We start from the raw sequence: 24,929 nt of genomic DNA, 5'->3' as shown, positions 1-24,929 counted from the left end.
GAGAGAGAGAATCTCGAAGAATCAAATGGAATTTAAAACGGTTGCGTCTCGGTTTACATAGCGACGAGTTGGCGAATTATTATTTTCGTTCAGCTCGAATAAATTGGAATAACAGTCAGCCAGAAAAATCACCGAATCTATTCTCCCTCGAACGAATCCGGACCTTTTTTCCTTCGCATTATATCGTCCAATCGAAGCCGGACCGCGGTGTGTTTCGCTTTGAAATTAGTTCGTTGATTTAACTTCTCCTCCTCCTTCCCTCCCCCTCTGCGTCTGGTATCGAGCGCATTTTTAGTATCCATGACGAAACTTTGTTTTAAGTTCGTACTTAATTAAAACATTCGCCGTGCGATCGCGAGAGGCACGGTAGCCGTCTTTACCTATGAAATAGTGAGTTTGTGGAGTGTATAACTACTGTTTGCGAATCGGTCGAGATAATGGAACGGTCGGTGGTGGCTTCGAACAAACCATTGTCGTTCGGGAATTGCCCTTTCAACCACGCTTCGCCGTACGCATCGATCGCCATAAACAAAATTCCGAGATTGTCACTAAAGAAATTACAAAATCTCCCCCATGGCCATTTTCAGCCTTCCGTTCGTCGTTCGTCGTTCATCGTTCATCGAACTCACGACTGCTCTCTCAACGTTGAAATTAGTCCGCCACTTTAACCTCATTCTCTTTTGACGCTTATATTTTTAGCGTGCGTCGCACGAAAATTTAGTACCATCTCATATTTAATTAAAACACTCGATACGATCGCGACTGCATCTTCGCGTATATGCAACGGTGAGTTTGCGGAAGGTAACTCTAATCGTTTGTAAATCGATGGACGAGGGCAGAGGTAATGGGACGATCGACAGCTTCAAACAGCGATTATCGTTCGGAAATTACCCCCTTCAGCTCGCAACTATACATCGGTCGTGCAGGCCGGAATAAACCCGCGATTTAGCGGGTCTTACCAGCCGGTCGGCTGCTAAATGCGCATTGTCACGTGACGTTCGTACAAAGGTAATTAAGATTTCCGAGAATGTCATTATACAGAAAACCGGTGTTTTGTGTTAAAACCGGTTCTTGACATTAAAATTATTATGTTGAATTTTTAATCCATATATTAATTCAACATAATGTGATAGCGTTATTTGAATTTATGCCACGCAAAAAAATATTTCGCTGTTCCAGCTAGAATTATCATTTGTTTTTTGTATCCGATAGAAAATCACGCGTCATACGCATAGAATTTATAGCACAAATCTAAATTCTATCTCGATCATCTATATGATTATATGCGATATATATCCAATATCGTAGTATTTGCTAGAAATTTATCTATTTTAATTAATTCTTCGTATTTATTATAGATAAAATTTTCGCTACAACAGCAAGATCATTTTTTTTTTTTTGAGTGACGTTAAATTGATATTCAACATTTCTTGGTATTGAAATAACATAATTTATGCGTAAGTGAACGAATAGCATAAAAATAATGTGTGTTTCGAAACGTAAGACAAATGAATAAAATACGCATGTTAATTTAATATATTATAAATATTCATTTGACTGAAAATACATGTTATTTCTAACCGGCCACTTGTCGTATATCTTGCTTTATTTGCAATATGCATATATGTGCCGAGGTTATATATTATTATCTTGAAGCGCGCCGATCTGCGTATTCGAACCGCGCGTTTGCAAATTATTATTATCGTGTTTGCGAGAATTAACATATCGCGGCTGCGCACACTTTTCGATGATACGCGTGGTCGGTTATCGGATGACTAGGCTATTCGTACAAATGTTTTCGCTACATTATACATTCTGAAATTTACATATCGGGTATGTTCACATGGAAGAAAATATCTCCCACCTCTTGATAACTATTTTAAAGATGAAAGTCGAACGAGTCTAATTTGGCAGAACGACACTAATATTTCATCGTAAAAAATGGAATATCATAAATATATACATATATAAAACTATATATGGAATACGATATTCTCGAGTCAAAATGACAGGACATCTGTTATTTATTACAACGATCCAATCCTCTTAATTTCGTATACTACCGAGAGCGGAAATCGAATATTTATAAATTAACCGTCAAATATTACATTTTACCCTCAAATCCACCACGAAGCATTCTCCGCTCGCGCGGAGAAAACGACCATTTACGAAATCCCCTCTGAAATCCACGTAGCGGCGAGCCTAAAATAACGACGATAGTCGAAAAAAAAATAGCCCGCATTTGCATCCTCTAGCCAACAAGCGTCACGAATTATTCAAAGTATTTCATACCAAAGCGAATCGTGGAAATTTCATTCGTACAGTGGCGGCGGAAAGAGAGAAAGAGAGAGAGAGAGAGAGAGAGAGAGGGGGGGGGGAAAGAAAAAAGCAAGCCATGCGTTTAACCCCCGCGTGCGCCTCGTTAAACACATAAACTCGCCTGGCATTAGCTCGAGCGGGCGACGTTGCGTAAAAACGTCAGGACGACCAATATCGCGGTACGACAATTAAAGAGCCCAAATACTCGGGACACTCGTGAAGGAGCGTCGATGCAGGCACTTGGCCATCGACCGGTCAACGCGAGCGGACCCGATTTCAAAGTTAAATCGAGTTTGAACTTTGAACCGCGATCGCGGCGTGGAACCAAAACCCCGATGGCAAAATGTGTGTGTGTGTGTGTGTGTGTGTGGAGCTGAGAGTTAACGCGCGCTATCGCGGCTCGCCTCGCGTTCGGTCCAAGCCGAAAGAACACGACTTCTCGCTTATCGTCGTCACTTCGCGGCCGGTGCGGCGTAGCGCGGCGGTTTCCTTTCCTTCGAACACGACAATGACGACGGTCAAGTGTCTCGTCGAGGACACTTTTCCACCGTCGCGCGGTGCGACTTCTACGTGGAAGTAATCTACGTTACGACGTCTCTCGTACGAGGATTTTGTTCGGGATAGCGTTCGCGAAACTATATTACAATGGATCGTTAACCCAAGTACCATAATTGGCTCAATTTCCAATAAAGCCAGGCGAACGGCGGGGGCTCTGTACGGCTATGGCTCTTCGTTTAAATAAAACAATACCACGCACACTCTCTCTCTCTCTCTCTCTCTCTCCGCTCTTCTCCCCTCTCGTCTCGTCTCGTCTCGTCTGCTCCTCCCCCTCCTCCCGCACTGGCGAATCTCCATGCAAAACAGTAATCAAAGATACTACATTTTTTATCGCGCGTTCCGCGCGCAACGTCGCGCATAATTTAATATATAAAACGTTCGGCAAACTTAATTATGTTCTGACGAGATTTATTAGCTTGTCACACGAATGTCTCGTCATTCTTCTCGGTGCTGCAGAATTCGATGCAGAGAGGGGACTTTTCCAAAATATTATACAAAAAAAAAAAAAAAAAATAGAAATTGATTCATGGATTACACGGATTTTTGTAATTTCACGCCAACACCGCGCGCGCGATACCCTTATAAAAGCTCTTATAAAAGCTCTTGTAAAAGCTCAGTTCCATCAAGTTTAAGAGAGAGAGAATTGATTAATAAATTCATTTATTTAATTTAATCCATTTTCTGTTATAGATGAATCTGACTTTATTCGAAACTCGATAAGATTAAATTTTATACTATTATCGATGTAAAATCTTGTTCAGCTGCGATAATCTTCATTTCTCGTGCTGAATGAATTTTCCCATCTATATTCTTTTTATTTGCTTTATCCAAAGGTGACGGTCGCATAAATCGATAACGGATGTCGTAGACAGGAGAGAGAGAGAGAGAGGACGGGCTTTGTTTAATAATTGTCTCATAATCTCGAATCTCCGCGGTACGTGATCACGCACGTCGCCATACTCGCCGTTGTCGGAAGATAACAAAGCGAGCGCATATTATTTTTTTTGTTGTTCGTGAGAAACGTATGTGTATCGCAGACGCGCTGTTTCGCATGCGGCCAGTTTTAAAGCGAGAGCCCCTGCGCGTCGTTAAAATAAACAGAATCACTTGTCGGGGTAATTCTGCTCATCACTCTCTCCGCATGCGCCGCGCGGGTTTGCGATATGACCGTAAATAAATAAAAAGAAGTAAATATAAATACATGTATATCGCTCAGAAATTGTAATTTTTTTTTACTTTCTTGCAAAAGGAGAACGGAAACACAAACAAAAAACATACTTTAATTTTTTTTCTTTCTTTTTTCTTATTCAATTAAAAGAAACGTATATATATTTTTTTTTTGCCACATTTAATAAAGAATATTTATATACACGTTAACTTGTGTTGGCTTTGAAAGGCTTTTATTATTTATTGATTTATTCATTAGAGCTTAAATTGATTTATTTGTTCAATTAAAGGAGCTATGAATGTATGTATAATGTATGTAGGATGGTTAAGTATTTTAAGACTTCAAGAAGTGATTTCTCGCATTAATTCAAGACGAAAAGTTCATATGACTATATATCCGAAATGGCTTCAAAGAGATACCTGTTTATTCATCAAATCCTCCTAAGTGGAATAAAAAAATAATGTATGGCCCCAAAAAGATGAGCTTTCATGTCTTTGAAATTTACACAATTTACAAGATTTTTGGAAAAAACGAAATTTTTCCTTCAACTTTAACATCTAGTGCAGCATCTTTGAAACTAAGTCATTTCGAATATAAACCAAGTCATGTGGAGTTTTCGTCTTGAATTAAAATGTGAAAAACACTCCTTAAAATCTTTCAGAATATTTAAGAATCAATAATATATATCCACACACATATATATATATATACATATATATATATATATATATATAAATGAAAAGAGAAAAGAGATATGATATATCATGGATGTGTGTCCGTTTTCCAGTTCGATCCTCGCTCTCTGTGCTCGACAATATGGCGCGTGACACACGCGCTTAACGCTTGACTCGCGACGCGACTGCACTTTTTGCGTATTTTTTTCCAGTTTTCGGGTTTATTTTACGGCTCGGACAATTTGCCTCCAGAAGGTAGTAAATTCTTTTATCTGTCCGGACATTCTGTCCTATCCCCGCTACCTCTAATTTCATATTATTTGAGCGCGGAAACCGCGAAAAAATATTGTGATGCCCCAGATAAGGAGTGCATGTTACCGTTTAACACGCCCATTTGCACGAATGATTAACACTCCCGCATTTACGTGTCCCCTCGCAGACGTTTTCTACTTTTTGTGATGTAAACATATAATTTTATAGTCGCTGTTCCAGCTCATGCTCATATTATGAGTCTTGATTTAAGTTACTTTTTTTGGCATCTCGACACTGCGGTTAAGCGCAATAAAATGAAACGACAGCGGAAAATTATTCAATCTTAAAATTGAATTTTCAAGCGTCATAAAAAAGAAAATATATCTTGAGACATGCTTGAATTTATAGGATAGGGTGGATTATTTTTTTTTTCATTCATACGACTTTTTCGACTAGTAATAACATTTGTATTTTTAAACATATATTTAACATATATATTTGAACAGCATGTATTTAACATTTTATTTTGAAGATTGTGCTTACATTTTTAAGAAGCAGTTGTGTTTGAATAATGTTATTGTAAGCACGTTACCGCAAAAGGAAATGGTTTGCTACCATATTTTGAAGATTTTGTAATCGAATAAATATATAATTCTATGGATATTTCAATAGTAAAATCTTTATATATTTAAGCCATAATTTTTGGACATGAGCGAATTTCATAATAAAAATTATATTGAATGTTCATTAGAGTTTTAAAAAAATAGTGCAAAAATTATCTGTGATAATGTGAATTATTTTCTTACATTATTCGTTTTTTTTTTTAAGATTCTTCTTAATAAGAATAACATATCCCATTAATTTGGATACATATACATTTTATATTAGTTAAGATATTTATGTTATTTTTCTCTGTTGTATAACATAAATTAATTTTTATGTTTACAAGAGGTTACATTATGTTCAGTAATAAGTAAAATAATTGAGTATGCGAGACATTTTTTCTGCTAATTTTCATATGACTTTAAAGTTGAAATAAATTGATGGAATAACTCCACCCTACCCTATCATCTATAAAAAAAAATAATGTACGCCTATACTGTAGTATTTTCATATGCGATATTTGTCGAGCGATATTTAAGACCTCCAAAAAGTCTACGAAATCGTGTAAAAACATTTTGCAATCAAGCTTCTTCCTCAACAAGTAGAGAATAAAGATTCATACATGAAGCATCGAATATACAATAATTATTATTGCGCGGATGTTTTGTCTGTCTATAATTCGAGATTCTCGTTCATAGACAGTGATGAGGTATTGCGTGGCGTAACTTGTTCCTTTTCGCGGGCCATTAATTACATACGCGAAGCAAATCTATCGGAAAGCATTATCATCGTGGCATGTCAAAATTATGTACTTACCCGGGCATCCCGCTGTTCGCGGTGCTACGCTGTGATTAATTACGGCAACTCGATCGCGTTTTATCACTTTTTACGCTTGTCAGGAAGCGTTATATCGTGTAATGTTATACGAAGCGTCCGGATTCGACTAAAGCCACTGATGAAACGCGTAATCATGCCTTCTTTCTACTCATACCATTATCCGAGTGAGTAATTAATAGATTAGACTTTTTTTCTCCGATGGAGAACAGATTCGGAATCCTTGGATAGAAAATAAAAATTGGAACGTAAGTCAAATGTAAAAGGAGAGGAGAAATGTAACAGAAGCGTAATCGAAGCTTTTAAGTGATGAAAATTGAAACAAAGAAAATGTAAAAAAAGGTATTTACGTTTCATTGTTTCAATTTCCGCCTTCTAGAAGCTTCGTTTAAAATCTATTACTCTCCTTTTATATTTGACTTATTCGAATTACGCTCCGATTTTCGCCCATGATGGAGCTCCTCTCTTATTCAGATATTTACTTAATATACAAATATGCAAACAATGTACAATCAGAGATGGTCAAAATAAAGTCCGGATCTATTTAAAATAGGAAAGTAGTTGTGTGGCTGACACCACACAAGACATGATTAATACGGACATGAGTTAATTCTCATAATGGTCTAACAGTTACAGCACAATGAGCGATGAGGACTCCAATGGAGTCCATAGACTGTTTAAAAAAGCTATATACTTGATGGATATCGTTGCGTGCGATGTTAATCACTAGTTTACTAAAACTATTAGTGCCAACGTATAAATGTATTTCAAATAGAAAATAGGTTGTAAAAACCATTTAAATGGAAATGTAAATAGTTTCTGAAAAAATGTATTTTGAATGCATCTATTTCAAATAATTCCCATCTTTGTGTACAATAGTATTCAAATTATAATGCTAGATAAAGTTCAATTCCTTTATAATATCAAAGATGTTTGATTTATTTCATTTAGTAACTTTTAATAAACGATAAGCGCGATTTAAAATCTTGCGATTGTTACTTACAATTAGGCAAATATCATCGAATCATAATATTGGCAGCATATCGCTTCTTACTTCAAAAGTATCATAAATAAAGAAAACGTAATTTTCGAATTACTATCACGAATGAATTAAGTAAACATTATCCTGTGTCAATATTAAAAGTAAACTAACTTAACTTCTAACTACTAAAAAATTGTATAATAATATACCTTAAAAAAGACAGGTCTTTTAGGATTGTGAAACGAACATGACAAAAATGACATTTAATCTTGTCAGGAATATGTTCCTCTTACCGATATTATTATGTTATAATTTTCTGCCAAGTTGAAAGAGGATTTTTCCTCTTTTCTGAGAAATTCAATCTTTTTAGAATTGTGTCACTTTTGAAGTAAAGGAGAAATATGTCAAAGTCAAGGTCATTGGAACTAAACGTTATATTACTAAATAATTACATGTTATACTGTGTAATTTTATACGAAGCATTTGATGATATCTGCCAATAAAACGCGTAATTACCCCTTTTTGTCGCTCATATTGCATACTTGAGAAATCGATTTACCTTTTATTTTCTGCATCATTTTCCTCTTTTACATCGTTTGCTGTAATTTTGACTTACGCCATTTTCGAGACGTTTGCATTGTATTCTCGCAACGCGTATCCATTCGTACACGGATGGCTGACTTTAGCAGATTCTTTTCCTCAGTTGAGCCCTTATTACACGGGAAATTCCAATATTTGTGTGCTTGAGCAGGGAAAACAGCGTGCACGGTCGTGGAGCAAGTATAGCGCGAGCGAGTGAGCAGATAAAATAATAAGCAACGAATGCGCAATTCCTCCTCTTTTCTTCCTTCCTTTCTTCCTTTTTCTTCTATCTATGAGATCCGATATACATATGTCGGATTTTCTTGTATTACGAGATCGCAAGTCGCAACAAATTTATCGGGTGACAAAAAAGTTTGGCCACAAAATTTCGTGTGTTTAGCAAATCATTTTTTCCGGATTACCGTTAATAATTCTGATACTGAATATTTTATAATTAGCAATAAATAATGTCAGTTTGTTATAACGTATAAGTAATAATGTATATTTAAAAACAACAAACTCTGAAGTGTCAGTTACATCTTATTAAATGCTAAAAAAACTTTACACCAAAAAAATGTTCAAATCTAAGTGTTGTCATTTTGACTATAAAAAAGTTTTATCGTTTACCAAATCATCTTCCAATACTTATACATTTTTCAAGGGATACCTTCTGAACGTTCCTTGAAAATCTGTTGTATGGATAAAGTAATATATACTTAAAAAAACAAACTAGAAGTTACATTTCTTATTAAATATCAAAAAAAATCTGTACAAAAAGATTTTCATTAGTGAATTAAAGATCGCTGTACTACCCGATGCTTGAGAGAATTTAAAATTATACGCGGCCATCGTTGCAGCGTTGATGCGTTCCTGAAGCTTCTCAAAATTAGTGGCTAAAGATAAACATTTTGAACGTTAATAATGATTTTGGTAAATATTTAATATAAGATACATTCCAAAATTTATTTTTTTTAATATACGTTACTAATGATTTGATAAACACAAAATTTTGTGGCCAAACTTTTTCATCCTATAATTTGTGTAGCTATGACGCTAATAGTTATTACACACCTACACGCTAGATATTAAAACAATCACACGCTCGAATAAACTAATAACATATAATGTGTTTAATAATGGAACTAATGCGGCATATGCATTTCAATTACAAATATTCCACGCCTACGTTGAAACATCATGGCCATGGATACAGGTTCAGGAGTGCATCTCGATTTTGGCGGATCGACTATTTAAATAATTTCCGCTCTTGTGACTCATTTTCCCGCGAGATAAATGCATATACGCGAATCGTCCTAATATAGATTTGAAATGACTATTTAATAAACGTGACCGATTATCAGCGGCGTGAATTAGCGCTATGCACCTACCCTAAAACTCATTTAAATAAACATAACTCGCAACGTGTGTGTGTGTGTGTGTGTGTGTATATATATATATATTATATACATGTACATTCCATCGTCTATTTTGAGAATCACGCAATGGCGGGATTTCCTAAAATCTGGAAGTCTCCGGAGATACAGTTACGGATTAACACCCGCTCCGCGCTGCGCGCGAACAAATTTATAATCTCTCGCCGACAATACATTCAGCAGCGGGATTAATCCTCGCATTACAGGCTGATTTACAGTGCTAAATCACGCGCGCGAATGCTCCACGATTTTTGGGCGCATTCGAATGGATTCAGCGCACGCGTTGACGGACGTGAATAAATATCTCGCTCCGCATCCGACCGATACCGCGTCCTCGCCGCATCGTCTTCGTCGTAACGTCGTTTCTCTCTGTCTCGCGTGATCCTCCTTGTCCTCCTATACACGCCTCCCCAATCGCGTTTAATTAAATCGACCGTGTCCGCGTCCGTCACGAGCACGTGCTAACAAACGCGCCGCGTCACGTCTCGCCGGTCGACGTGGGCGAAAGCGTCGCGTCGCGTCGCGTCGCGTCGCCGCGCCGTCGCTCTCGATGGGCTAAAAAGATACAAGCCGGTAATGGTAAATGTTTCATTAGCGCGAGCGGGGCAAATTTACAGAGTGCGAAGTAATATCGTGGGACGAAAATCGTGATAACGCTCTTATATTATATACACACACACACACACACACACACATATATATATATACTGATACGTACACGCACGCCACGCACACACGTCGTGCGCGACATCCTCGTTGGGAGAAGCCGCGACAATCGTCGCCCGCTTTTATCCAATTTATTTCCTGCGCGTGCCCGAGCGGCTTAACGCGTACGACGGTTTTGTATTTACATGCGCGAGAAAGCTCCGGAGATTTGTTTGCGTCTTAGGACAAGCGCGGTCGACCCTCACCCGCCTCTCACCTTTGCGGGACGTGTATCTTGCGTGATATGAGGCCGCGTAAATAAAATCGTGTAACGTACATCGTGGGTTCTTTTTCCCTCGTATGTAGAAGAGATGGATAGCCAGGAAGATGAATCAGGAATGGCGGATTTTCATTCGCACAAGCATACTTAGACCTTCGTAATCGCTTCTTATTTTAAGAATAATCTTACGTAATAAGTAATGTCTTAAGATGCTAATATGGCTCTCTGATTGATTTACAACATCTTAAAATTATATTGTATATAATCTAAAGAGTCGTATATTAGCATCTTGAGATATTACTTAAAATGATCTTGAAATAATAACGAACTATGAATATCACGTCCCTAGAGCCCCTCGAGTAAGAGTCTGAACAATCTTGTTCAATTTTTCATTAGCTCTGAAGCAATATATGGTAGAACCTAGAGATCTTTTATAGATAAAGCCTTGTGTTCATGATATTAGAAATCGCTTCGAGATTTCGAGCAGAGACAGAATTAATAAATCACATTTGAACAATTTGATCACATGACCAATACTATTGATCAATTCTTTCTTCTTTTGAAATCACGGACAGATTTCTAGCATCGTGGGCACAAGACTTAATAAGATTAGACATAAAACAGTCAGTTTTGATTCTGCCATGTTTTAATAACTTTTGTGAGAGAGAGAGAGAGAGAGACAACAAAAAGATAGAACTGAAAGAAAAAGAAAAAGAAATAATGAATGTATGTCCTGTCTCATGTGATTTTGCTAAAACTAAAAACTGTGCACACACAACTGTGCATGGCTTTAGACTCTTATTAGAAGATCTCTATTCTTGTCAGCGGAGCATTTTATTCGAAAAAGAGTCTGCTTGTATTAATTGAAATTCTAGCTGAAAATGGACCAATCAGAACTTTCTGATTGAATTTCTTACAAGTAATAATATTTTTCAATAATAAATTTATTTAAAGATTTTCATTATATTAAAATCTTCTTAAAATGATCTTTCTTAAAATTAAACATCAATTATTAAATTGCCTTAACTTTGTGATATTATTATAGTAGTTTACTTACGTTTCTAAATCAAAAAATCAATTCGGTGCGCAATTGGAGAAACTATAAAAGTGTGTGATATATAAATTTATATGAAATTATTTAAAGTTTACATAAAATCCAGTTTTGACCGATATAGGCATTATTTTTTAATTATTATGCGTTTATATTATATGGTCCTACATAATAAAAATAAATCGTTTATTATTGAATTTATTATAATATTCTAATTGAGATGAAGAATTCTAGAATTGATATAATGATCGCAACTTTCGTTTATTTCCAACCAGAAGTTTTCCTCAGTGAATATTCAATGTCCTAATAGCACAAGGACATCCTATTGTTAGTCGGGATATCGAGAGACTACCTGTTAAAACCTAGAGATTTATTTAGGACATCCTGTCAAATGAGCCTCATTATGTCCTACATACATTCACTGGACATTTAAATCCATAGTTCTAAAAATGTCCATCCGTAATCTTTGAAACAATTCTATTATTCTGCAAGATCAAAATATTTCACAAAGTATTGTTACATTCATTAGCTTCATTAGTATAAAAATATAATTATGTCTCGCACTAAATGCGTGTGAAAACCAAACATGCGTACAAATAATTATGACATGCCTGAATTATATAAATTTGTTTATGTAAAGAGCTTGATCACATTTTACATGCGAGAAACGATGCCATCTAATGGCAGTCCGCTAAAATATCAAAAGTATTTCAAAAAATAAATCCTAAGAATTACGGACGGATACCTTTCGGATTAGAACATTATGTGTTTAGAAGACATTTTTAGATGCTTATTTGCTAGGCGTCAGAATTTTCGTTTCAGAACGGAAGATGAATATATTAATACTGGGATTTAAAAAGAATTCCTTTTTGAATGTTTTATGCTACCTGGGCAATTTTTTTGCCTATTTTTAATTTATAATATTCGTTCTAAATTTGATGGAAATTGAGGAAAAACCTTTTTCACTACTATTAAAACGACCGAGGGCACAACTAGTCGAATTTTTTGCATAGTAAGTAAATTTTAAACTTTTAACAAATCAAATTATTTTAAAAAAGAATAGAATGTCATTTATTTCTCAGTGTACATTTGGCCTTTTCTCAATTTCTCCTATTTCGATTAATTAAAATTGTAATGTATGGTCTTGTCGGTTTATATCAGTTAAGTGACAAATATTGACATTGGATAAAATCAACGTACAAATTATTATAATATTTGTTCATGCACGCAGTTTGCGACGTTAATTTTGCCATTTTGCTTCAGACCAAATCTCTATTTCTAGAGATTCTAAGTACGCCTAGATATGTACGCCCGAATGCCGAATTTAAGAGGAAACGCTGTTTATTTCTACGCGGTGATTTCGTTTCGCGGCACGTTGAAATCTTTCAAGTTACGGTCGACTGAATATGGAGCGTCTTACGCGAGATAACGACGGAGGAGGTTCTAACCGCGTCTCGTGCTTTCGCATTAATATCGAAATTTTGCCCGAGCAGCGGGCTAACGTCTGTATAAAACGTCCCTCCGTCTCAAAGAGATTCGTTAGTTCTCGATTCAATAGCAGCGAAAAATAAACGAGTCATCGGGTGCTTAAGGTCCACGGCAGACGGAAATCGATTTTGGAACTCTAAGAGATTAACAATTCAATCGACTTCGCGATTGCTACCGGTTCGCAATCGTTTCACCCCGATCGAACGAACAGGGTAATTTTAGAAATTGTTTACTCTTTCGGTCTGCGCGCGGAAAATTAGGCGCGGAAATCCACGGCTATCAGTAGTCTAAAATTAATTAAACATAAAGCAAATTGGGGGAAAAATAGAACTGTATTTCGCGTACGTATATACATTTATATGACTACAAAATGTCTGTTCCTGGATGACAAATACGAAAAAAAACCGCACGGAACCGTTATGAAGAACTGTGTAACAGCGAGCCAACAAGTGACGTAAACAATTCGAAACAATCAGCTATTTGTAACACAAAAGATGAACAGCCATCTATTCAGTTTATTGTTATACCATTTCACTTTCGTGGCTATACATCTATATTTCACTCCGCCAGCTATTTTTTTTCTATATATTTAATCACTTTGTTGCCAATCAACAACGTGACGCATTCGAGAGTTAAATAAAAGCTATTGAATATAGCGAATCAACAATAGTGTATAATTGCTCTACCCGTTGAGAAATAAAAAAAATTGTCAAACGGCAGGAGGAGCGTCTCTGTTGAAGTCGCACGACGTATCAACGCGCGAGCGTATTATTTTGACATCGCGATATTTCACCGGTCACGACGACAATTAGCATAGCGTCACGTACATACATCCATCCGTCCGTTATTATTATACGCAAAAATGTTTCTGTGTCACCGACGCGCGATAGCCGACTTCTCATTTTTCGCTCTATCATTTCGCATCGAGCGTAAAGATTTAAATTCAGGGGTGCAGATATTAACCGGTAAAATCGACCGAGGCCATCGCGCATATTTCACTCCGCGTTATCGGCTCGCGGTGCTTTAGGAAAATAACAAGGCAACATACGGCGAGGATCAATTATCGGGTTCAAGGAGCAGCAGCAACAGCAGCAACAGCAGCAGCGGCAGCAGCAACAACGGCGGCAGCATCGGGAATAGCACTGGGGGCCACCGGTATTGAATTTATCGCAGCAGCTTATTTCCGCCAGTTGAAAGGAATATTTATACGGGCGCGGGCTAATTTATCTCGCAAGGCATTTTATCGGCTATGCTCGATCGGACATTCGTGAGCGGTTTTTATTTCCCACCAACCCCTTTTTCACTCATCGCGCCATCCGGCGCGAGCGATATCTACAAAGTGATTTTCAAATGCGACCCGAACACGATCTCGACAAGATCGTGGTACGAAAGGCACAGGAGAAAGTGAAACACGATCGGACACGCGATCGGACGACACGATCAGATATCCGTCTCTATTTATATATTATACTTAATAAGAGCAATTTAGGGGGTGTGTCGAAAGACTATGTGCTTTAAAGTAAGCAAATTAAATTTTAAACACTCGTGTCAACAATGAGATTTTTTTAATCAATTTTGCTTTAAACTTTAAACTTTTTTTTTTACTGATATCTCATAAGAGCTCATCTTATTTTAATGGAATTTGAATTCGCAACTTAACCCTAATTGGTATTTGCTCCGAAATTTTCTTAACTGGTATTCATGGGACTAATTTACCTGACAAAACTTTAAATTAATGTATCTTTGCCTAAAGTTAACGTAATTGAACCATTTTTTTTTTTTCATTTTGAAGGTTCAAATCCGCGGAATAAGATTATGTACATTACCACTCAAAAATTTCAGTATATTCTTTATTTACGGAAATTTCATAATATAAAGAATAAAATATGAATACAATTTGCATGTATAATGTTTTTCAATTTATGATTATATATTTCACCGAAACTGAAAAAGAAACTTTTTCTTTTACATTTTTTTATTTCTCAAAGCTGGTCGACAGAAGGCAAAAACAAAAGTTTTTCTCAATCAAAGACTTGTATTTAATTTCTACGAGAATATTGTTTCCATCAGTATCTAGCACAAAATTTTTAATTAATATTTCTTCCAACTGATATACTTGTCTATATATATTTGTCTATTAAAAAAATTTATTTATTATAAATTTCTGTTTAAAATTATTTTTCGGCAACTCGCAACTTTAGGATAACTCCGATGTATATACATATATGTCACACCTATCAAAAACTTTGTTTAGCAGTATTATTAATTATATTTAAGGTAAATGTACTGTGCCAATAAAAACTTTATACTATCTACTGCTAAAAAAAAGAATTAGAAACACGCAACATTAATTTTTATATTAAAAAAAAATGACTTTTTAAAACCTTTGCATTTTTGCCGTACCTCATAGGTGTGGGATGTATGGCTCATGAAAAATTTATAAATGCTTAGAAATAAGATGTAAAGTAACAGAGTATTTTATAAAATGTGTTTACAAAGTTTCATTAAGAAACCTAGCAAATCATGAAAATATCATCAGAAGCTGCTTTAAAAGCTGGAGATTTGGTGCGTAATTGAAAAAAATGTCCGGGAAAAATGTCTAGATACTGGATTCTCTATCAAATTAGGGTTGATATTGAGATTACCAAGTTATGAGAAGATTTAGAGGTACTCGTGTCTAACGACGGGTACATGAAAAATCTACTACAACCTTGGCCTTTGCTATGAAATAAGGACCGGTAAGTTCTCGCGGTACACAGTTCCCTACAATATTTCTTCCCGTATATACCCGTGGATCCGTCGGTGCTTTAACTTGAGCCATTTCGAGAAGGTAACGCTCCGTTGAGTAACGATTTTTTCACGCTCCGGCGAAAAAATACACGACTAGATGGTCGATCCAATAAATCTCTTCTTGCCGACAGTCCTTCGTATTCTTTTAACTTATCCGCGGCTCGCATCCGTATCAATTTGCGGACGACAGGGAATAACGAATACTACGGATTTTCTGCAGACTATTCGGGGGAAACTATGAGAGAGGAGGAAAAAATAATTCTGACCATTAATTTGCGTAAAGTGTACAACCGTATCCCTTAACTAATTAAAAAGAAGATTGCACTGGTTTCTCCAAGTCCTTAATGTACAATTCTCATGAGCAGACATGAATTTCATGTCGCAAAAGTAATGAAGAACAATGCTTTGACCGTGTATACGCGCGCAAGCCATAAATATTCACTTCGTCGCAGGCGTGCGAACATTTTAACCCTCTGCTGATCGCGCACGGGGCGGCGGGGTGTATATTTTGACGTCCAGGATTATACAGTGAGCTACAGTGAGCTGCATTGAGCACAACCGGTGACCGAAGGCTCGATTAAATATTCATACGCTTGGTAATTGCTCGATCTGCGATTCGAAATTGTCTCGATGGCGGAAAGAGAGAAAAAATAAGCATATCTCGCATCGATAACGTAATCGCGCGACACGTTTGTGATCTTTATATTCGTGATCTGACTCTTAACCGGAGAGCTCATTATCATTAAAGGGATCGACGTTTGACAAATAAATTAAATTATGGTAATACTGTTTTTCAAAACATTTCTCATTACGTTTTATTATTTCAAAAATAGCTTGCCGTCGTCGTGTTTCGCAATACTATATTTTGTTTTCGCAAACAGCTTTGTAAACAATATACAGAATGCGCAAATATTGACAGATACGTGGAAGAAGTTCAAATAATAATTGCGAACCAATGCTCGAATGCTCCGTTATCATTATCCATACCTTCAACATTGTCTATTAATTGCGGAAGTTAAGGCATTTAATTATAGAATTCGACTTTTAATTTTTTTTTAATCTCATTCTTTTTCAAACAGAAAGTTTTAATTATAAAAACCTTTTAATTAAATCCTTTTACATAATAATACTAATTCGAGGTAACTTATTAATAGTGAGAATTTTTACATTTGTGCCGAGTTAAAATAAAGGAATAACAAATGAAACATAATCGAATTACTGCAGGAGATATTACATATATATATGTGTATATATATATATATATATATATATATATATATATATATGTGTGTATTCTCATTTGAGATTCTCAATTGAATGTTTCATACATGCTAGTGCATATTTCCAAATATTGTCTGAGAAGATTTAATTGAACAAAGATATTAAGAAATTAAACGTTACTTGTTGAAATTTAATGCGTAATGCCTTCTTAGACATTCGAGAAATCCGCGATACTAAAGTTTGTTCACGGTGTACAATATACGGTCGCATTCTATTCCGCCACCTAACACCATCATCTCGCTCGTGGTATAAACGAAATGGCGAGAAATAAAACGCCTTTTCAGATCCCTTTATCTCGTTAATCTTGTCACGCTTTACGCCTTCGAGATACAAAGCATAACAGGAGGCAGAAGAGAGATATAGTGAGAGAAACGCGAGAAAACGATAGAAAAGGTCCTCATTGCACGTTCCTTTAGCTACCCAAACTTGACAATGTCATGACCGATAAATAAGACTCGCAATCTTTTCCGCCAGTCAGGACACAATGGAAGCAAAAAATCGTGAGGCGTATCAGGTGCGGGACAAGATTGCAACAGGGAAACTTACACCTGGTGCGCTTGGAAATTCGACTCCGGTTTACCCCGATGCGGTCAGACGTGGGGAGATTTTCCCGATATTTTTCCAGATTTTCTCCCAACACTCTCTAGTAAGTACACATGTTCGCGAAACGAAACAAACATATCGGACATATTGATGTATGTACATATGTACGAGTGACTCATTCGTAATTCTTTCGATTTACAAATGATCAAGTTGTAAAAAGAATAACGATCTATCAATGATCTGATTCAATGATTTGATTCAACTAATTTAAAATATTTAGATAATGACGATAAAAAGGATTTATTTTTATTTTAAAAACACGCGATTTTCATTGTCAGCTTCCGCTTTCAGCGGAATGTATCTCGACATAAATTTGATTCTCGTTGAAGAAATATTTGCTCCGAAATGCAAAAAAAAAATTCAAACAATTCGTGTCGATGTGAGTTGCAAACGGTACCACTAGGTACGATCGCTCACGTTAAAGCAAACCGTTCGTGTTTGATCGCGCTCGTTCGTTTGATCTGGATATGGTGTTACACGCATTACACGAGTGCCTGACGAGGACCATTGAACGAGACGTGAAAGAAAAAAAATTAATTACCCTTAATAAGAGCGTTCGCGTTCGCGAGTGTTCAGGCGGTTCTAATAGCGATGCCAGAACGCGTGATACGTCGCGTTGCGTGACTCTGATGCTTATCGAATCAATGACAACGCGTGCGTGCGTGCGCAACGCGCGCACGAATAGCCACGATAAGAGCCGATAATATAAACGGGCAATCTCATCCCCCATTCACTGGTCCACTCATTAGCGGACTTAATTTAAGATACGTCATCGTCAGAATTTTAAACACGGTAAACATTGACGCGATTAACGTAATCATCGAGTCCCGGTTTGTCCCAGCGCGAAGGAAAAACTAATTAATGACACGAGGAAAACTAATTAATGATCACGTTGTGTTTATGAAGGCGAGGCATCATGACTCGTCCCCCTTTTTCCACTCTGATCATATTATTTTACAAAAGCGCTCAGCATGATTAAAAGGCACGTGCGTGTGCAAAAAGAATTTCGATAAACGCATCTCGCGCGCTCTACTTCATTACTGCGTTCGACCACAATTACGGCACGGAACGCTTCGATGTTTGCAATTCGCGGTTGCAACAAACTTTGTACACACGGACTGATCCGGACATTTTCTCCCTCCAAAAAATTTCGCGTAAAACTCGCGGTCGATTTTTTCTTTGTAAAAATTGACCCGCAAAAGCCAGACTATTACCAGCTTTCAATTTGCTGACGCTATGTATCTTGACAATTGTGCTTCAAATTAAACTCCTTTTCAATTAAAATCCGTGAAAAATCGGCCGTGAGCAAGATATATCTATCTAGAAATGGAAAATTTTTCAATTAAACAAAAAAACCAGTACGCTTTTCAACTAGGATGCTGCTGTTTATGACTGAAAGATCACCAGTCTGCACTCACAGAAGAGATAAACAATAGTAATGGCAACGTTAGCAACTATAAAAGTGATACAAGTTTTGTATGTAGAATTAATGTACATTATTGCAATAATTATAAAATAGTTTATTCGACTATATTATATATGTATTGTACATTCTAACACTATAATGTTATTAATTTTAATAATGTGTTGAAGAAACTATTTTAAAGTTATTTATTGTAACTAATTATTCAACAAGAGAGAGATTATAGGCTTTGATAAAGTAAATCAATAAATGAGAAATGTCAATAAGAGCCACTTGATGTTGATGTATTCGACTTTATTCTATTTTTATAATATAATTACCCATAATGTACGTGTATCCAATATAATATTCCAAACGTTTCGATCCTCTTCAGTGTAATAATTTATTAAACCATTAAAAGACGACCATTATCAGATCTATCTATAGAGATTATCTTACGACAAAATTATTAACGTACATTACGTTCAATATCGATGTTTTTAATACAATCTACAATCTAACAGTGAAACGCGACGTGTATAAGACTAATTACCAACTTCTTCATCCACACAATTATCATCAAATTTCCAGACTTATTAGATAAAATAATTTTTGGGTGATTACTTAATAAATAATAATTAAGCATTACAAGAAAACTTACATGACGTACTATGTTGCTAGTTGGACAGTTACAGACCAAATGAGGATCGTTCGCATACATAAATTACACTATCAACAATATTAAAAAATATTAGAGAGAGATGGAAACATCATACTATAGATAATAGATTTGAGTAAACCGGGTCTAAAAATTCAGTGTTTCGTTTTTTAATCCTCACGGTGTAAACGGGAATCATTTGTGTCGCTCAATTTTGAATATCCTCAGCAAAAAAATGACACCCATTATTGAGCTTTCACGGTCACCTTATCCCATCTCACAAGTTTTGTTTAGGAGCAGAACGGTACTCAAATGTTTTCAAAATATCTATTCATAATTTTAAAAAATTATAACAGTACCTATACAAGTTTTATATTATTCCCTTACTTCAAAAGAGTGACACAACTCAAAAAATTGACAAAGTGTCATCGTGAGACAATGTAAATACACAGTAAGTAACGAAAAGGCCTTACCAGTCTAAGATAAATCTCAATATTTAAATAATATAAAAAAATTAAGTTCCCTGAAAAGGTGAAAAAAATTTTCATCATTTAACTATGTATGTACATAGTTAAACTATGTACATTAATCTTACATATAAAACTCGCATACACTTTTATATTTGCCATCTATGTCTTCTTCTCCGAGTGTGAGTTATTTAATATATGTGCTGTGCATTCGTGTAACAAAGTCTTGCTTAAAGAAGACATCTTAAGAAACACGTACGAGGAACTGTATTGTCAAGGAAATTCCAACATCTCAAAGACCATTGCAATTTTAAAACAACATACGTGAACCCGCTTTCGACGTGGTTCTTCGATTATCAATTATTCCCCGAAGTCGATATCGAAGTCACGGCGGCTTTCAGTTCTTCGACATGCAATCACGAGTCTAGGAAGAACACTCGGTTCTATTAGATTCAATTCATTCATCAGCTGTGTCTCCTACATCTTGTAGGAATATAAATAGAGTAATGATAAATACAAAGAAAATATATAACGAAAATGAATCCGATATACACTTTTCACATGTGATATTCTTGTGCCTTTTAATTTCTAAATAACACAAGTGATTCCAGAGGGTATATATTATTCTTATTAAGCGTACAAAGAGAGTATGAATCACATTGTATGATTCAAAAAGCGCTCATTACAATGAATCACATGTGACTCACTGTCGGCAAACTTTGCTGCACTCATTACGCATACAAATATTATCATCCAACTGATCGCGCGTCGCGTGCAATGTTGAAGATTGAAATTGTAACTCGGAATAGCGAAGTAACTCGCGATCGTAGCAAAAAGCTCACAGAAGTCTTTCTCTCTCTCTCTCTCTCTCTCTCTCTCTCTCCTCCCTTCCCCCCTCCTCGTCGTGGTCCCACGTGAGTTCGCAAAGTTTCCCACGCAGCTGCAACTACAGCTGTGCGGGTTGAAACTCTATGGGGGTGAGACTTTCTAGATCCCATAGGGTCCACTTGCGCGCCGCGCAATCGTCCTCCCGCAACCGCAATCTGAAATCTTTTACAGGCGTCGTCGTCGTCGTCGTCGCCCTACGCATGACGTCCCTGCAGATACCGGAGCACGTCGTGCTGAATGAGACGGTGCGCATGCAGTGCAACTTTAACTTGGACAAAGAGCTATTGTACTCCGTGAAGTGGTACAAGGACGGCCACGAATTTTATCGCTATACGCCCAGAGACGCGCCCATGGTGTTAACGTTCCCGGTGCCTGGCGTAAACGTAAACGTGAGTGCGAGTTTGCGAATACCTACTAGGGATACTTAGAATAGCGCCGAATGGAGTTCTGACCTTCTCCGCACGATAGCGAGAACAATCAGTCTTCAACAATTATCCTCTTATAGAGCATAATATTCTGACGTTTATGTTAATTGGGGTATTTTACATACCTATAATTAGTTTAAATATTTAAACGCTATCGAGAATAATAGACGGATAAAAGTATCGATCCTTTGTCAAATTTAAGCATCTCTATAGTGACATAATATTTATTTAATCACTTTAATGTTTAATTGAGATTAACGATGAATAAGCCACGTGATGCTCGAACGTGAAAGAAAATGTAAGTTTTTTTTTTAAACGTAAATAAGTAAAAGAGGCTATATTCAGTCAAAGCGGATCTTGATGCTTATAATATATAATATCTGTGGATCTCAATTTCGAATTCGAGCCCGCGTTTGCGTCGATTATTATTTATAGGTCTTGAAACGGAGTGAAACATAATTCTAAATTAAAGCTGGAATATAATGTAATATCAGAAGTCAAATTGACAAGCAATTTAATAATGACAGAGATGTTAATAACCCAAATAGTAAGATATTATCATTATAACGACGATTTAATGTCATTTAAGTTATATTTAATAAATAAGTAACGGATAATATTATTAATTTCTATCTTTGTTATTAGGTCATAAGTATCATCGAGTAAATAAGTATACAGTTATTTACTTTTTGCCTACAAATTACTCAAAATTTTGTAATTTACTACGCAAATTTTGTCAATAACATCGTATACAGCGCGAAAAATTTTTGGACCAAACTTTATATAGTCTATTTAAGTTTTGCGATTTTTTTCTCATTTTTTACTAAGTCCAAAATAGTAAATAATGATTAAATTTAAAAGAGAAAACATTTCTGAATATAAAAAACATTTTTAAATATTTACATAGATGTGAATATTTTAAGAAAAAAAATACGTTTCCCTCTTTTTTATAATAATAATAATAATATTATTAATAAAAAAAAAAGAAAAATGGAAAATGGAAAATGAAATAATCCAATATTATTTTTATAAGTTTACTAACATATTGATATGTTGATTGACATGTTGATACGTTGACATATTGATATGTTGTTGATTGATATGCAAGAATATACAAAGTATTATTTTCAAAACAACTGAGCTATCTGTAACTCATTTAATTATCTACTTATCTAATTATTTACACAATGTTTAGCAAGTAAATTAAATTTCATGAATGGGAATAATGAAAGTATTAAAAAAACGTTACAAAAATGTGTGTAAATTCAGTATATCTAAATTGGCGTATTGGTTTTACCTTTCTCTCTTCTAATCAAACGTTACGGCAAAAATATAAACAAAATACAGTGTTGTAAAGTATAAATACAGAACAACAACTACAATAAAATAAATCACGGAAATTAATAACCCTTTCTTGATAGTTATAAAATTAGTTATTTACGAGATATTATATTACGACCACGACGTTTTACATTTTGCTTTACTGGCAATAACAGAATAAACAAACTGAGCAATAAACTGATGCAATTGAGTCAGACGGACAGCCTTGCACGACTTACTTTTGCTGTTGAGGTCACTGTGTAATTACACACAAACAGCAAGTAGAGCACAGTGGGTACTACCAGAACATATAAAGTCCGGGTTATTTTATGTTATAATTCTTCGGAAAGACGTATTTTAAACGTATTACTTATTCCACAGAAAAATAAGCTACCTTAACTTACACAACGTATCATGTATTTCTCATTATAAATATAATGTCATTGATCTTAGAACTATTCTTAGGACTAACTTTGTTTTAACGTCTTTTATAAGTGATTTTAAGTCTTTTATTGTGATTTTGATGATAATATTGACTCGCAAAGGCGTTATATTGACAACACCTTGATAGGAAAGCGTTTCTTTAAAATGAAGTAAACAATTCATTGTGAAAAATATCGAGCGCACAACTGTTATTCAAACTAGAAATTGTAAGATTCACGCAAAAATATTATTGCAAGTACCAAGATCCGCTTTGGTTGAATATAGCCTCGTTCATTTATTATTGTCTTGATGTCATTTCTCGGTCAATTTTTTCATTTATTACAGATTATTTTTTAACTTCTCTTTTTTCGTTTGCGTTTAAGCTAGAGGCACAATGCACTTTGTATATCTCGCACGGCGAGAAGCTTTTTGTTCGAATCTGATAGAATCTGATTAGTTCATTGCGTGGTGCATCGCGTCACACTCGATCGGGCGCAGCAGCTTGTAATCGCGAATTTGCATTCAGAGGGACGAGTCCACCGAGAGTTCGGTTGTCTTGAACAACGTGAATCTGACGAGCTCGGGGAGGTATCGATGCGAGGTGTCGGGCGAGGCCCCCGCCTTTGAGACGGTCTCTGATCACGGGGACATGACTGTAGTTGGTAAGTATTGTCATGGAAAGTAAGAGCGAACGTGTGCGATTAAGCTGGGATTGTACTGAAAATTCTGTAGAGACTTGGAAGCAGTTCTTTTTAAGTCCCGCGATTGTATTCAAATATCGATGTTATCGACAAACAGAAGAAAATCTTTGAAATCTTTGAATAATCTAAAATAGACCGAGGAAGTTTTTATTCTTAAAGTAAACTGCATTAGAGCGACGGTGATTATTTTAACGTAATTTGCGAGAGACAAAACTAGATAAATGAATACGTACAGTAAATGCGCGTGGCGAGATAAGGAGAATCTAATCCGAGGGTAGCGACAATAGTACTAGAAAGGGTCATGGCAACGTTTCAGTTCTACCTAACGAAGGACCGCAGATAACCGGTGGTCGTTCCAAGTATCAAGTCGGCGATGTCGTTCACATGAACTGCACGTCGGCACCTTCTAAACCACCTGCGCTATTGTCTTGGTTCATCAACGACGAGCCGGTAAGTGAGACACTTAAAACGTCGGCGAAATAATTATAACCTTTGTTTCACGCTCCGCTAAACTTTTTCAACCGACGCGATGAAATGTGTACTTAAAAAGAAAGAGAGATGAAAAGGGAGAGGAGAGGAAAAGAGAGAAAAATGAAGCGCAACGAAGTTGCCGTATATGCAATTTGTTAAATAAATCAAAGCTTTGTTCCGCTCTGTTTTCATCACAAAGACGCGTATGCGCGTCGCGCGCGTGTCCATTTGCGTTAATCTCGAAAAATATTCTCCGATAATGTTCTAATTTAAAATTTATTTTGATAAAATACCAGTCAGCGTTCCCAATTAAAGGTGAAACGTCGACTGTCTCTCGTGTCAACATTGAATATCGATTTCAAATCCATGACATTTATGTATTTTCCATTTATTCGATCCCGTTTATGTGTCGTTAATATTTACGGAACTCTCCGGGTCTTTTTTTTTTAGAAAATTCGTTACCACGTTATATTCCAGTGAAATTTTCCGCCCTGCGGACGCATAGCTTAACCGAATTAAAGATTAACTTTAAAATAACTTTGCCTGCACGTACAGCGCGCGCGCACGCGTTGCTGATGAATGTTATTATCATTATCGTGCAATAATTAGAATCTTGCTTCGGTGCTTCATG

The 24,929-nt window shown here is 36.0% G+C and overlaps 1 protein-coding gene across 1 annotated transcript in view; it reads left to right on the top strand.

The window, feature by feature from the left end:
* The window catches only part of LOC105154174 (uncharacterized), a 39,018-nt gene that overhangs the window by 1,852 nt on the left and 12,237 nt on the right, over nt 1-24,929 (top strand). Inside the window, exons 2-4 of the mRNA XM_011069520.2 lie at nt 21,130-21,347; nt 23,653-23,788; nt 24,144-24,277. Of these exons, the coding sequence (XP_011067822.1) occupies nt 21,130-21,347; nt 23,653-23,788; nt 24,144-24,277 (488 nt within the window). The remainder of the gene's footprint in view (nt 1-21,129; nt 21,348-23,652; nt 23,789-24,143; nt 24,278-24,929) is intronic.

Source organism: Acromyrmex echinatior, chromosome 7 (genome assembly GCF_024713525.1).
Source record: "Acromyrmex echinatior isolate Ae372 chromosome 7, ASM2471352v2, whole genome shotgun sequence".
Classification (NCBI taxonomy): domain Eukaryota; kingdom Metazoa; phylum Arthropoda; class Insecta; order Hymenoptera; family Formicidae; genus Acromyrmex; species Acromyrmex echinatior.
This window is presented reverse-complemented; position numbering and strand designations above follow the sequence as displayed.